The 15,585-nt window shown below is 47.6% G+C and overlaps 1 protein-coding gene across 2 annotated transcripts in view; it reads right to left on the bottom strand.

Moving 5' to 3' along the window:
• The window catches only part of SLCO5A1 (solute carrier organic anion transporter family member 5A1), a 130,359-nt gene extending 115,275 nt beyond the window's left edge, over nt 1-15,084 (bottom strand). The window contains exons 1-2 of one of the 2 annotated variants that reach the window (XM_033842945.2): nt 14,897-15,083; nt 11,846-13,250 (exon numbers count right to left, since the gene is read on the bottom strand). In XM_033842945.2, the coding sequence (XP_033698836.1) occupies nt 11,846-12,743 (898 nt within the window). In that variant the 5' untranslated portion in view covers nt 12,744-13,250; nt 14,897-15,083. Of the gene's footprint in view, nt 1-11,845; nt 13,251-14,896 lie in introns of both variants that reach the window. The other variant, XM_033842946.2, reaches the window with a different exon arrangement.
• Between the last annotated feature and the right edge of the window lie 501 nt (nt 15,085-15,585).

The raw sequence follows: 15,585 nt of genomic DNA on the forward strand, positions 1-15,585 counted from the left end.
TAGTCAAAATTATATCAGTAATTACAGATGAATTTGTGTCAAATTACAAATTGGTCCCTATATGTGGTTTACCATTTCTACAAGACTGGATGACCTGGAAGGTTTAAGTCCTAAATTAGTCATTCCCAAAGTGGTATGAGATGTCATATAAGTGAATAAATAAGTGTCCAGTAAGAACCCATGTGAGGGTCCCCCAGCCTCTCCCTAACAACAATGGCTCTAGGACCTAAAATGAAAGAAAGAATGTATAAAGGAGAACACTGCACACCCAAGAAACTGAATCCAGCAACTGGAAGGCAGCACATCCATCTCTCTTCCGTTCTTGCATTTAGCTATCACTGCCTTCCATCAATCCTAATTAAAGAAATGAAAACTAATTTCTTTTGAAAGTTTCACAAGGATGAAATAACTAGAGACATCTTAAATACCAGCAAAACTAAATTTCAGAATTATTATTCCGAGATATATTTTTTAGTCAAGTCTTTCTCGTAGGAAACTTTTGAGATTTATCTCAGGAAGATTTTTGCATCTTGTTAAAGGTTGCTGCTGCCCTCCACCTAAAGGAAAACCATGAAAATGCAGTTCAAATCAGGAAAGGTTTACCTTCCAGCTGAAATTAAACACCAGGGACATAAGCATATTTCTAGACAAAATACCAGCAAATATATTTCACCCAATAATATAAAGACACTTTGCAAACCAGGATTGTTGGTCCATCTTTATACATTGATCAGAAGCTGATTTACAACCAGAATGCTAGGCCTAGAATTCACTACACAATCTTGTTCACTTAAATTTCTCCCCTCTTCTCACTAAAAAAAAAAAAGCATCTTTTTTTTTACTGAAATATAGTTGATTTACAATGTTGTACCAATCTCTGCCGTACAGCAGTGACTCAGTTATACACACATAGACATTCTTTTTAAAAAAAAGCCTCTTAAAACTTCTATGTCCTTCATAAGAACTCAAGGCCAAAAACTTAGGAAAACACCTAATAAGACCAAATCACCAAATAAGACCTATCATCATCATAATTATTATTATTATTGAAGTATTATAGCTAAGAACTCTCAGATGCTAGAAACTCAGGAACTGCACAACTCAGTTTCAGACACTTGCAAATTATGTAATTTCATCCTTCTGAAAATATTAATTACATGACTATGGTTTTTACTTTTAAGCAAGAGTAACCTGCACCTGCCTTTCTAGGTTATATCAGGTAACAGGGGTTAGCATTTTTGCAGGGTGACAGTTTCAAAAGCCATCATAACTCCCAGGACGGGAAGAAGAGTCTGAATTTACCGTCAGGTAATACACAGCTGCCTGGAAAAGGAGTAAAAGGAATGTCTGACTCCCTGGGGACAACTGTCACATGGCGACATCACTCAAGCCACCAGGGTGTGGAGGAAGTGCCAAGAGACTCACTTCCGATGGCTCAAGGAGAACAGAACAGGCTACGACTCCTCTCCAGACCTGAGTCCCAAGTTCCAGAACAAGATCATATCCAGCCAGGATGAACAAGGCACAGAACTAAAGAACTGAAGGGATGACAGGAATCTAAGAAACCGCTAACCTTGCCGCCTCCTCTCCTTCACACGTAACAAAATTAAGAAACTGAGCCAGAGTCACAACAGAAATTTATAAACGTTTTCCTCCCCCCCCTCCCCTCCCCTCCCCCTCCCCTCCCCTCCCCTCCCCCTCCCCTCCCCTCCCCTCCCCTCCCCTCCCCTCCCCTCCCCTCCCCTCCCCTCCCCTCCCCTCCCCCTCCCCTCCCCCTCCCCCTCCCCTCCCCCTCCCCTCCCCTCCCCCTAATGTCAACAGAGCTCAGGCCTTGAACACTGACCTTGAGTGCTGGTTTTGCCACCTTTCAGATGAACTTGAGCACATTACTTAACCTTGATTTTCTCATCTATAAAATGTGAAAAATGAAAGTAGCTGCTGATTTTCAACCAGGAAGCCAAGACTACACAATGGGAAAAGGATAGCCTCTTCAGCAAATGATTTGGGAAACTGGATATCCACATGCAGAAGAGTGAAGTTGGACCCTTACCTTACACGGTACACAAAAATTAACCCAAATTGCATTAAAGACCTAAACGTCAGGCCTAAAACTACCGAGATGAAAACATAGGGGAAAAACTTCAAGACACTGGATTCGGCAATGATTTCTTGGATATGACACCGAAAGCAGACAACAAAATAAAAAATAGACAAATGAGACTACACCAAACTTAAAAACTTCTGCACGTTAAAAGAAACAATCAACAGAGTGAGAAGGCAGTCTACAGAATGGGAGAAAAATAATTGCAAATCATATATCTGATGAGTCTGATATCCAGAATAAATGAAGACTTTCTACAGGCCAACAATAACAAAAAGTAATCTGATTAAAAAATGGCACTGGGGCTTCCCTGGTGGCACAGTGGTTGAGAGTCCGCCTACCGATGCAGGGGACATGGGTTCGTGCCCCGGTCCGGGAAGATCCCACATGCTGCGGAGCGGCTGGGCCCGTGAGCCATGGCCGCTGAGCCTGCGCGTCCGGAGCCTGTGCTCTGCAACGGGAGAGGCCACAACAGTGAGAGGCCCGCGTACCACTAAAAAAAAAAAAAAAAAAAAAGGCACTGGACTTAAATAGACATTTCTCCAAAGATATACAAACGGCCAAAAAGCACATGCAAAGATGTTCAACATCACTAATCATTAGGGAAATGCAGATCAAGACTACAATGAGGTATCAACTCACACCCATCAGGATGGCCACTATCAAAAGAACAGAAAATAACAAGTGTTGGTGAGGATGCAGAGAAGTTCAAACCCTTATACACTATTGGTGGGAATGTAAAATGGTGTAGCCACTATGGAAAACAGTAGGGATGTGCCTCAAGAAATGAAAAATAGAGCCACCAGATGATCCAGCAATCCTATTTCTGGGTATATATCCAGAAGTATTTAAATCAGGATCTCAGCGAGATATCTGCACACCCACGTTCATAGCAGCATTATTCACAATAGCCAAGAAGTGGAAGCAGCCCAAGTGTCCATCCACAGATGAATGGATTTTAAAATATGGTATAAACATACTGTGTAATATTATGCAGGAACTCTGTCACATGCTTCAACACAGATGAACCTCAAGGACATTATGCTGAGTGAACTAAGCCAGTCACAAAGGGACAAATACTGTGTAATTCCACTCATGTAAGTATCTAAAGTAGTCAAAACCACAGAAACAGAAAGTAGAAAGGTGGTTGCCAAGGGCTGAGGAGAGGGGAAATTAGTGTTTAGTGGGTATAAAGTGTCAGTGCTGTAAGATGAAAAACAAATTAGAGATCTAGTGCACAACAGTGGGAATACACTGAACACTACTAAACTGTACAGTTAAAATGGTTGAGAGTAATTTTAATGTTATGTGTTTTTTACCACAATAAAAAAAGGGGGAAAAAATGTACCTGTCACATAAGAGTGAGGATAAAATAAGATGATAAAGCATTCAGCACAATGCCTGCCATACATTAAACATTCAAAAATATTTGCTGTTAAAAATAGCCCTTGTTGGGCTTGCCTGGTGGTGCAGTGGTTGAGAGTCCGCCTGCCGATGCAGGGGACACGGGTTCGTGCCCCGGTCCGGGAAGATCCCACATGCCGCAGAGCGGCTGGGACCCTGAGCCATGACCACTGACCCTGCGCGTCCGGAGCCTGTGCTCCGCAACGGGAGAGGCCACAACAGTGAGAGGCCCGTGTACCGCAAAAAAAAAAAAAAAAAAAAAATAGCCCTTGTTAGACCCCATGTATGAAACCAAAGGCTTTTTCTTTTGATTTAATTAAGCTCTCATTTATTTTTAAGAGAAATTCTAGGTCTTAAATGCCTTATTAAATCTACCCTACGTCTCCTCTTGAGGTCCAATTATTTAGCTGGTGAGTTCTGCTTTAAAATGCTGATTAATTGCTTTATAGTTTGCCAGAATTCCTCATCTTGATGTTTTCTTTTACCATCGCCACTGAAACAGAGCTCAGATAAAGGGGGAAATGACATACCACTCCCCTTAGTACATACATGTCACGCACACATACACACATCATTCCTCTTCAAGGGTTACAATAGTCTCAACTCCAAAAATATGTCTAGAAAATCTCTATGGTTAAAAAGTTTTAGGGAATTCCCTGGCAGTCCAGTGGTTACAACTCCACGCTTTCACTGCCAAGAGCCTGGGTTCCATCTCTGTCTGGGGAACTAAGATCCCACAAGCCGCGTGGTGTAGCCAAAAAAAAAAGACTTTTAAGCTGATGGGAAGTGAAGTCACAGTAAAAACCATGAAACCCTTCATATCTTTACACCCACTAAAAATAATCTACCATGGCACACTACAGTATCTCCCATCATCTACTAAGAAAATAATATCGTATAGATACTATGCTGTCTACTGGGTAATATGTAGCAATGAGTAATGAACTGTTTATCTCTATTTCCTATCTCTTGTTTGCTAGAAGGCTTTCCTATTTACAAAGACAGGTTCTTCCTGGGTCTTCTCCATCCAAGTGTTCAATGCTTTCTAATTCTGTGACCTAGAGATTTCTACTTCCAGTCCCAAGATATAAGAAACACAAAATAGGGCATTCCCTGGTGGTCCAGTGGTTAGGGCTCCGCGCTTCCACTACAGGGGGCACAGGTTCGATCCCTGGTCTGGGAACTAAGATCACGCATGCCGCAGGGCACTGCCAAAAAAAGAAACACAAAATAACATAGTAACTTGAATGCTTAAGATGAAAAAAGTTGAAAGCATCACTAGTGACAGTTTTTTGTAGAGTAATTCCTTGTTGTGGGATCTGTCCTGTGCAATGTACGATGTTTAGCAGAAACATAGGCCAAGATATCACTAAATGCCACGAGGTCCCCTTCGAATTTTGACAATCAAAGTTGACTCCAGGCATTAACAAGTGTGTCCACTGCGAGTGGAGGGAATTACCTCTAGTTGAAAACCACCATTTTAGAATGACCCGTAACCTATGCTGTTTACCACTGGGAGCTGAGGTTCAGAACATACAGAGCCTGGATACTGAGAATGGTCTTGGACGAGGAGGACCACCCAGGAGATAGGGTGGAATCCCTGTCTCTTTTCTCTAGATCAGGGAGACGGAAAACACAGGGTGAGAGCACCAGCTCTGGCAGAAGTACCCAACACAGCAGAACACATTGGCACGGACACACGGTCTCTATTTCCGAATATTTCCCCCAAAAGACACAAGAGAACCATCCAAACACCCAGGTATGTTTCTTCACCTTCACTTCTCTCTGAAGCCTTCATTCCTAGAATGCCTACTCTAACATCCATTTTGCCTCCATTTTTCTTTTCCAAAATCTCTATTCCTTCTTTTTAAAATGATGCCCAAGGGCTTCCCTAGTGGTGCAGTGGTTAAGAATCCACCTGCCAATGCAGGGGACACCGGTTCGAGCCCTGGTCCGAGAAGATCCCACATGCCGTGGAGCAGCTAAGACCGTGCGCCACAACTACTGAGCCTGTGCTCTAGAGCCCACGAGCCACAACTACTGAGCCCACGTGCCACAATTACTGAAGCCCGTGTGCCTAGAGCCTGTGCTCCGCAACAAGAGAAGCCACCGCAATGAGAAGCCCACGCACCACAATGAAGAGCAGCCCCCGCTCGCCACAACTAGAGAAAGCCTACGCGCAGCAACAGACCCAACACAACCGAAAATAAATAAATAAATAAATTTATTAAAAAAAAAGCAGAGCCAAGTGTGTGGGTTTGTTTGCTTTCCCCCACCAAAGGGCCTTATAAGGTGAGCTCAGAGCTCACCTGGGTTTGCAGAGGTCACAGATTTACCTCTAACGTGTAGAGTTCCACCAACAGAGAGAAACCCATCAGCCCAGAGCCTCCAGGGTGGTGAGAACAAAAAGAAAGTGGTGCTTCCTTTGGTTAATAGCAAAATGAACATCTTTTGTCCCAAGCCACTCTCTCGGTGGACTCAACAGCGATCACGATGGAATTCAGAAAAGTTGCCACAGCTTATGATACACCCAAAACTGACATCTTGCTTTTGCAAATGCAGTAAATGACGGAAGGGTTCTTCCTGATGAGATAGAAGCTCAATCAGCAGCTGGTTTGCCAACAGTGGATCCAACCCCAAGCCCAGAGGGAAACTCTCCACCGATCAGAAAAGTCAAAGGTCTATGGTCTTTAGACCCTTGTTGCTCAAAACATGACCCTTTGACCAGCAGCTCTGGCCTCACCTGGGAGCACATTAGAAATGCAGGATCCCAGGCCCCGCCCCAGACTTCCAGAAGCAGAATTGGCATTTTGAAAAGACACCCTGGTGATTCTCACACACACCTTAAAGCTTCAGAAGGACCGAACCACATAGATAACAGAATCCATAGCAATGTTAAAGATGTATCATAACATAACAGCTCACCTGTTATTTGCAGGTGAGCTGAATACATCACTGTCCGTCCACTGCCTTTTCCTCAGTGATGCAGGAAGCCCTTCTGCTTTTCAGCTAGAATCTGAAGTTGGTTTATCTGTCAGCATCTTAGACTGACTAGTTTGTCTTAGAGGCCAAAGGTGACCAACCAGGGAGCTGATATAAATTCAGGACTTGTCAAGGGTACAGAAGATGTACTCATTTGGACACAGATGAACTGTCCCAGGTATATGTGAAACTCACCAACATCCTAGCAAGGAGCGGCCGAGCCACCAACACCCAGCTCTCCTCACTCTGCACTGCATCCATCCCAATAATTCCTCCACACGCCCTGGATCATGGCCTCAAATCCCTTAACGGTCACTCTCCCTGGTATTAGTTTCCAGCGGAGATTTTTTTTTTTTATTTATTCATGATTTGTACAGAACCTACTTCCCAAAAGGGACTGTATGTGGCTTACAAAGATGAATACCTTGTAAACAAGATGAGCAAAATTAAAGCAGAATAAATACCCAGTTTGCAGTCTCAGAAGAGAGTATATTCACATGATCTTTCCTCTCTTGGCCCACCTCACGCCCCCATCACTGCTCCTCCCCGGGAAAGCAGAAGGGGGTTAACGTGACAAATGAATCTGAAAATAAACTGGGATGCTCAGCTCATTTCCTCCTCTTTGCCTCTGGGAGGTGAGTGTGCACACGGGGCGTAAAACTTTTCCCCTGCTCCTTTTCAGCACAAGTCTTGCACACACACCCCTCGACCACAGGTCACGTGGGGAGACCCAGGGCTGCCACCCTGTTGAGGTCCAGCATTGCCGGCGGCTGGATGGGTAAGTCTATTTAATAGTGCGATTATGGGGCTTCCCTGATGGCACAGTGGTTAAAACTCCGCCTGCCAATGCAGGGGACACAGGTTCAAGACCAGGTCTGGGAGGATCCCACATGCCACGGAGCAACTGGGCCCGTGCGCCACAACTACTGAGCCTGCACGTCTGGAGCCCATGCTCCGCAACAAGAGAGGCCGCGATAGTGAGAGGCCCACGCACCGCGATGAAGAGTGGCCCCCGCTTGCCACAACTAGAGAAAGCCCTCGCACAGAAACGAAGACCCAGCACAGCAAAAACAAATTAATTAATTAATAAACTCCTACCCCCAACATCTTCTAAAAAAAAAAAACATTGTCCTGTACAATGTCTAAGGAGTGATTTCCCATACAAAGTTTTAATTTCCTACATAATGCTTCTTTCCTTTTTCCCAGTTGTAAAGAGATATGTTTAAAGGTTTTGGTGCTCAGATGGAGTAGAATATCTTCCACTCTTCACTCTGCCCACTCTCCAGGATGAGTCTGAATTCGCTTCTAACAGCAAAGTGCTGCTGCTTCCAGTTGGCCCGGTGCTTACCCACATGTAATCCCATTTGCTCCTCAAAATATTACCGTGCGGGAAACAAATGTAACAATCCCCAGGTGGAGACGGAGGCTGGGAGAAGTTAAGGGATTTGTCTACGATCAGATCTGTCTCCTGACCAGTCACTGGTAGAGCCAGACGAAAATACAGATCGGCCTCGTCCGTGCTCTTTCTAAGGCACTGTCCCGACTCCGACAGGGGACACACCAGGGAGGTGGGGTGGCTGTCCCCACACTTGGCCAACGGCTGGCCCATTGCCAATCCTCACCTATCCTGAAAATCACCCCATCGGAGTTGTGGCTTTCTATTCTAGAAAAGCATCCTTTTTCTTCCTTTTCCCACCTGGTTAGCCATTCTCTCTTGCTTCCCTGTTTGGTTCATGAATTTCTTGCCCTGCAAAAGGTCACACTTTCTCTCTCTCTCCTTGAGATACAATTACAAACCATGATGCACTTGCTAACCTTACTTCTTCATAACTACAAAGCTTTCTCTATGCTCCGGGTCAACGCTGAGCCTCTCTCCTTGCAGAAGGAGTTAGGGCATTGAATGGGTGCAAAGACCGCTGGATCTCATCTACGACCACATCTCTTCTACGCTGAAAGCTGCCAGAATGTTAACACCGGAACTTTCAAAAGATTAAGTTATACATTTACATTCCATTTCAATGGTTTCTACTTTAATTCAGATATTTGTTCCTGCCTGCAATTATTAATCTGCTACCTGCTTTTTTTCCCCCTTCTTCTTCTGTGGTTGTCATCAGTTAGAAAGACTGACCAAAAACTTAAGAAAAGGGTGGGGAGTGGACAAGGTAATATAGAAGAGCAGTTTTGCAGAAAATAACAAAGATATATAACAGTTATTTATTAGGAAAAATTCCATGTGGTAATGGGTTAACACTGCTCATGTTCTAAGAATATAGTAGTCTCCCTGATTTGAATTTGTATGGAGGTAACCTGTAAAAGCTGCTTTAAAAGGTCTAAAGAATGGTCTCGTTTTGATCATGTTTTGATGCCTTTAGGCCAGTTCTGCATCCTTCTGCACCATATTCAGAACTCTACTGAACGTGGCCCGTCTTTTGGTTTCAGTTGACTTTCAGATCCTCTTGCCGAAAAGCATGCGGCGTGGAGGGAAGTTCAAGGTCTCTGGGGTCAGACAGGCGTGGGTTTGACACCCATCAGCAAGCCACTTAAATTCTCTGAGCCTTTGTTTCCTCATTCATAAAACAGGGAAAACAATTCCCATCTCATAAGGCCATTAAGAACATTAAATCAAAGAATACAGGTAAGATTCCTGGTACTCAAACCACTGGAGCTTTTACTGAGAGCCATGTAATAAACAGAGCCATGTAACAAGCAGAATTCTCATGAGTTTCCCAAAGAATGTGTCCTAAGGCATTCATCAAAATGTTTTCCAGAAGAGCCAATTATTAGTCAATATCTAAAGGAGAGGAGGAGGTGGTAGGTGGAGGAGGGGGGCGGGAGCAAATCCCATCTGTAGAACTTTCTTCCCCTTTCACATGTCACTTCGCTTGTTACCTTAAACTGGAAATATTTCTTCATTACATTGAAAGCACCTCAGTTGCTGGGATTGTGTCTCATTTTCGGTCTTCCCATAAGGAGTACAGTGCTCAGCACAGAATACGTACTTGCTCTTTTCATTCTTGATGGGCAACCACTACCAGAAAAGTTAAATCTCAGGGCTCTTACTAGTGGATGTTCTCTCTTTGCGTGGGGCTCTGCCTGTGTTTTTCATGAAGCAGATTTGTGTCAGTGGTACCTAGAAGCGGGATGGAAGGGAGACCGGAGTTTTCAAAGTAAATGGAGGAAAAGATCAGTAAGAATAAAGAAAACAATTGGGATATTTACAGGGTCAAGGTGTCACTCTAAAGATTGCTGATTATTTTCAAAGAGAGAAACGTGTGTTTGCAATGGAACGACCTGGCAATCACCCACGCAACTAAGTGATTAAACTCATCAACACTAATGAATGGCCAGATGGATCTAATCGAAAACACGGAGTATCACCTGTGAAGTAGTCTGGCCGAAAACGCTTCACCTAAATCGAATTACACCTTTGAACTCCCGGTTTACAAGAAATATAGGGAATGGAGGAACAAGGTAAGTGACACCACGAGGAAATAATCAGATTAATCTAGAATGTGGAACATTCCACAAATCAACTAGCCTTGTCACTTCAAAAAGTCTATGTGGTAGAGAAAGAAAAAAGTTGAGGCACTGTTCTAGTTTAGCAAATGCTAAGAAGGCAAACAGCCAAATGCAATGTATAAATGAATCTCAACTGGCTCCTGGTTTGAAAATGTATGTAGCAGACTTCCCTGGTGGCACAGTGGTTAAGAATCCGCCTGCCAATGCAGGGGACACAGGGTAGATCCCTGGTCCGGGAAGATCCCACATGCAGCGGAGCAACTAAGCCCGTGCGCCACAACTACAGAGCCTGTGCTCTAGAGCCCGCGAGCCACAACTACTGAGCCCATGTGCCACAACTACTGAAGCCCACGCACCTAGAGCCCATGCTCAGCAACTAGAGAAGTCACCGCAGTGAGAAGCCCGTGCACCACAACGAAGAGTAGCCCCTGCTTACCGCAACTAGAGAAAGCCCGCAACGAAGACCCAACGCAGCCAATAAATAAATTAATTAATTAATTAAAATTACTTAAAAAAATAAATATCAGTAATAAATTTTTTTAAAAAAGAAAATGTATATAGCTAAAAAAGACTGAGTGGGCAATTAAGGAAATTTGAATATGGACTGGAATTTGATGACCATATGGAATGGTTATTAGCTTTCTTAGGAAGTTTAAGCTCCTGAGTTATGTAAAAGAATGTCCTTATTTTCAGAAGATATGTGCTGAAGCCTAAAGGTGTCTATAATTACTTTCAAAGGGCTTAACCTCCCATCCAAAAATATATATATTTCTATACACACACACAAACTGATAAAGTAAATATGATAAAGTGAACAATTATTGAGTCTAGGTGGTGGATACACTGACGTTCATTGAACTGTTGTTTCAACTTTCCTGGATGTTTGAAAATTTGTCACAACAAATGTTAGAAAACATGGAGGCAAAGTAACAAGCAAGCTATTCCTCTCTGCCTGAATAGAAATTTCTTTCTCTTACATTTAATAATAAAAACAAATTATAAAACTCTTGTCCTGATGCATTTGGGCCAGTTACTGGGGACTATAAATGGCTCAGACACCCTCTGTAACCGATTCTGGGGACAGCATACTGAGCAAAACGCATAGCCCTCTTCATTGAGTATCACTTTCACTGCCCTTTCACTGTCCAAGAGTACTGCTTTTCAGAAAATAGTAATGATGTTTCCCCCAATATCCTGTAACTGAGGGTCTTCAAACCAACAACAAAAATCGTTTTGGATAAACTTTACAACCTGTGATGTTGCTTCTGTATAAAGATAATCTAGTCATTCGATATCATTCAAGTTTTTTTTAAATAGCGACGCAGATGATACGTAATGAATACAGATATGAAGTCAATAAAGTGTGTTTCATGTAGTCTGGGTTCTCCACTAACTCTGCTCTTGGGGGCAGGAATGAGAAGCAGCTGTGGATGAAAGTAGTAAATAACCTTATTCCACACACAGCAGTTACTTCTATTCCTTCCTGACCCTTCTAGAAGGACAGCTTTGAGAAGATAAGCTTGATAAATTCGAGCTTTTCCAAAGATAGGCAGCAACAGAGAGAAGCACCACCCCACAGTTAAAAGTTTGTATTACTTGGGAAAAGACAAGTGTGAGTCTGAAAATTAGTTCAAAGAACGCTCAACTATTTGATTCTTTCCCAAACAGAAAACACACCACACTAAGGCCAAAAAAAAAAGAAAAAGAAGATAAACTGAAGCTTAATGCATATATATGATATAATGCCATATATTATACACAATATACAACATCCAGTAAAATGTGAAAGTGCTTCCTTTTGATTTTTGAGTGCAAGCTTATCTGAGAGGAAAGTCTTACCTAGGTACAAGGATGCATTTTCTTTCTTGACATTGTCGTCTAAGTAGGTTGGTCCCAGGGTATAAATAGGTGTGGAGCCCATTCCAATGAGAATCTGCGCGCAAACGAATAAAGCCACATAGACCCAGTGACTGTTTCCCCCCGAGTCCTTGAGGCAGGTGGGAGGCTCCGTCGTGGCCGAGGAGTTGCCATTCTGACACAGGCCGTAGTTGGCCGCCGAGGCGTTCAGCTCTTGGATCTGGTAGGGGGGCGAGATGAAGTGAGGTAAAGCGAAAAGGGCGGCCCCCAGGGCAATGAGGAGTCCCCCCACGGCCAGCCACAGGGGCCGCCGCCCCCGGCCGCCGAAGTAGCTGACGAACACTACCACCACCAGGCTCCCGATGTCAAAGCAGCTGACCAGCAGCCCTGACTCGGAACTCTTCAGACTGTAGCGCCTTTCGATGGTGGTGATGACACTGCTCAGGTACCCGGAGACCATTAACGCCTGGATGAAGGTCAGAAAGCACATGCAAACCAGGAAACAGCGGGAATCGGTGAGGACCACATAGAAGCACCTTCTGCCCTGGAGCATGGCCAAAGTGGAGGACACCGATATGGGTTTGCCGATTTCCACCCTGTGGTGACTTTCCACCAGCCCTGCCATCTCTGCCGAAGTAGACGGGACGGAGGGGCTGGGGGCCCGCGGGCCAGGGCCTGGCTTCAACTCCTGATGGCCAGAGGCGGGCTTGGAGTCTTCTCCGGCAGGATTCAGGTCTGGCCTGCAGGAGGCGCTGTTCAGGGCGGGTAAACTCTTGGACCTAAAGGTCTCGGGTTCGCACTTCTCTTGGACCGCTCCTACTCTGGCGCTGGCCTCCAGCTGCTCTCCCGCCTGGGGCTGCAGCCCAGTGCCTCCTTCCATGGCTCGTAGAATTCAGATTCGATAGCCGGTCGCACTCAAGGACTCCGGCCCTTTTCATCCACCGGCAGGAGGGGCCGAAGCCGGGCCCAGGCAGTCGTGCCCACCAGGGACCGGGGCTGGGGATGCGGAGCCACGCAGTAGGGCATCCTCACCAGCAGGGAGGTGCCCAGAGCATCCTGACCGCAGACGCGGCCCCGAGGCTCCTCAGCCGCGTGCCCCGGAGGGCAGGGGTCCGCGCGGTCCTGCGATGAGCCCTTAGGGTCCACCTCGGGTTGGCAGCTCGCGGCAGGAGCCTTGCGCGTCCCGGGCGCATCCCCTCCGCCGCCGCCGCCGCCGCCGCCGCCGCCGCCGCCGCTCCGCCTGCAGCCCGGAGCGCGTACGCCCAGTGCCCAGCGTGGGGGCGGTTAGCGCTGCAGCCCGCGCCGCATCCCGCCCGGCTGGCTGGGCCAGAGGCGCTCGGTCCTCAACGCCTCGGCTCGCGACACCCTCGGGCGCAAAGCTGCCAACCTGCAAAGCAGAGAGAGGGCGGTCAGCGAAGGGCGGCTGCGGCTGGGACTGGCGTCCCGGCGCCCCGGGGGACAGCGCTGGGGCACTCGGAAGGTCCCAAGTGAGACCGAGGGATGAAAGAGGAGCGAAGCCCTAGAGGAGGAGGCGGCTACAGGCTGCAGCCTCTAGTGCCGGAACAATAAGCAGCAGGCGGTCGGCAGAGACCCTCCCTCATTGTCTACCGTGGACCTGCCCCCGCCCCGCCCCTTTTGCCTTAAACAGCGCATCTGCTTTTATACGTTAATAATTATCAAACTGGCAGCTCTGACTCAGAGACAGTGTCTTTTATTCTAGTGAACTAATTGCAACCTTTTGGCACTCCTACTCCATTACTCAAAATGGAAAAGGCCCAAAAGAACAAAGGAAAGTTTTTTGGTTTTGGTTTTGGTTTACAAACACTGTGCACTCCCACTCCCGATTTTTAAAAATAAAAGAAAGGGGGAAAGCTAGGTGTGTAGAAATGTGTGTACACAATTGTGCGCAGGCACGTGTGCGCGACTGGATGTGAATCCGTCTTCTCCATCAGAGACACGTATTCAAAGCCCAAGGCAACAGCAAAAAGGTCAGAGTGCTTGCCTCTTTATTCCCAACACTAAAAATAACACCCCTGCCCCCAGCCGCCGGGGAGAACTATTCAATTACAAATACCAGGAGCGTTCGAGGCTGCGGCCCACACGAAGTCCCAGCGCGCTGTGTCAAGCGAAACAGAAAATCAATTTGCATTGCGGAGAGGTGGGGAAGCCACAACCAAACAAAGAGATGCCGGCGCGTTGTCACAGCGCGCTGGGAGCCCACGGATCCGGCTTGGCACTCGCAGGCGGCCAGGGAGGTATGCTATTTACATCCCGCGCAGACCGCGAGCGTGGGCTCCGGGTGCGCGCACGCGCGCTCACACACACACACACACACACACACACACACACACACACACACCGGCGTGTCTGTGTCGGAACCCCCTCGCGCGATCCGGCACCCTGCTTGAATTCAACGCGAGCCGAAAACAGGTGTGTCCCCGGGGTAAACCTGCGCCCCAAATCTCGGGGACTCCCACTCCATTCCTCCGGCCCGGGGGGATGTGCACCAGGTGGGAGAAAAGAGCCGGACTTCGCTGCATTGGGTTTCACTCTGCCGCGCGCTTTTGTGATGCTGCTGAGAAAAGAAAGGAGGAAGGGTAAGGGAGAAAGGCGGAGAGCTTGGGATCCAGGGGCGGCCGCTCCGGCGTCTCCCTCGGCTCTGCTGTGCCAGCCCCGCTCCCAGATTCCCGGCCCGCCAGCCACTCACAGCCGGGGCTTCCCCGCCGCCTCCTTGCCCAGGCGCCTTCCCGGGGAACCCCACCGGCTGCCGCGCACCGAGCCGGGGAATCCCGGCAAACTCGCTCCCCGCGCCGGGGACGCCCGAGCCCCTGCGGAGCGGGCACCCGCACCGCAGCGCAGCCTCGGAAGGGCACACGGACCCCGGCCGGCGGCTCTCGGGGCCGGCGTGGCGCCCTGGGGAACACCTCCTGCGCGCGCGCGCGCACACACACAGACACACACCACCCGCAGGAGGACAGGCCCGCCAGGGACAGCTCGCCGCGCTGCCGGGGCGCACGAGCCGCCGCTACTCACTCGTGAGTCAGCCGGTCCGTCTGTTCGGCTGAGAGTGGAACGGCGGGAGGTGGGGACCTTGGAGGTGCGAGAGTAGTTGGGAGTCCCCTCAGGAGGCAGCCTCGGTCCAGCCGCCGAGAATCAGTGAATGAAGTCTGTGACTCAGGCTGAACTCTTCCCCCCACCCCTCGCCTGTCTCCCTAGCCTCTCCGAACCCTCGCACACAGACGCGCCCCGAGAGGAGCAGCAGAGGGCGCAGGCGCGCGGCCAACCGCCCAGCCCAGCCCAGCCCAGCCCAGCCCGAAGGCAGCGAGCCACCCGGCTGCCCATCACCTGAGAGGCGGGGGAACCCGAGGAGCCAGAGGGAGCAGGTCTCCAGAAAAGTCAGCTGCTGAGGTAGAGAGCCCACCCGGAATAAGGAAATTGTTTCTGTTCGTTTATTCTGTGCCGTGGACACCCACCATGTCTCAGAAACCATAGTAGGTTCTGGGGACGAAAGATGAACAGGACAGATCCCTGGACGGAGGAAACCTCTGTCTTGTGGAAGACATACCCCTGTAAGTAGCCTAGAACAACGTGGTAAATTCTATACAGGGTAACACTGGAGAACCTAATATCCATTATTAACCAATTAGGTCTTCATTTCCAGGCAGAAAGAAAGGCATGTGCAAAGGCACCGGGGCACGGTGCTGAAGGGAAATAGGTAGGTG

The sequence above is a fragment of the Tursiops truncatus genome, chromosome 17 (assembly GCF_011762595.2).
Source record: "Tursiops truncatus isolate mTurTru1 chromosome 17, mTurTru1.mat.Y, whole genome shotgun sequence".
Lineage (NCBI taxonomy): Eukaryota > Metazoa > Chordata > Mammalia > Artiodactyla > Delphinidae > Tursiops > Tursiops truncatus.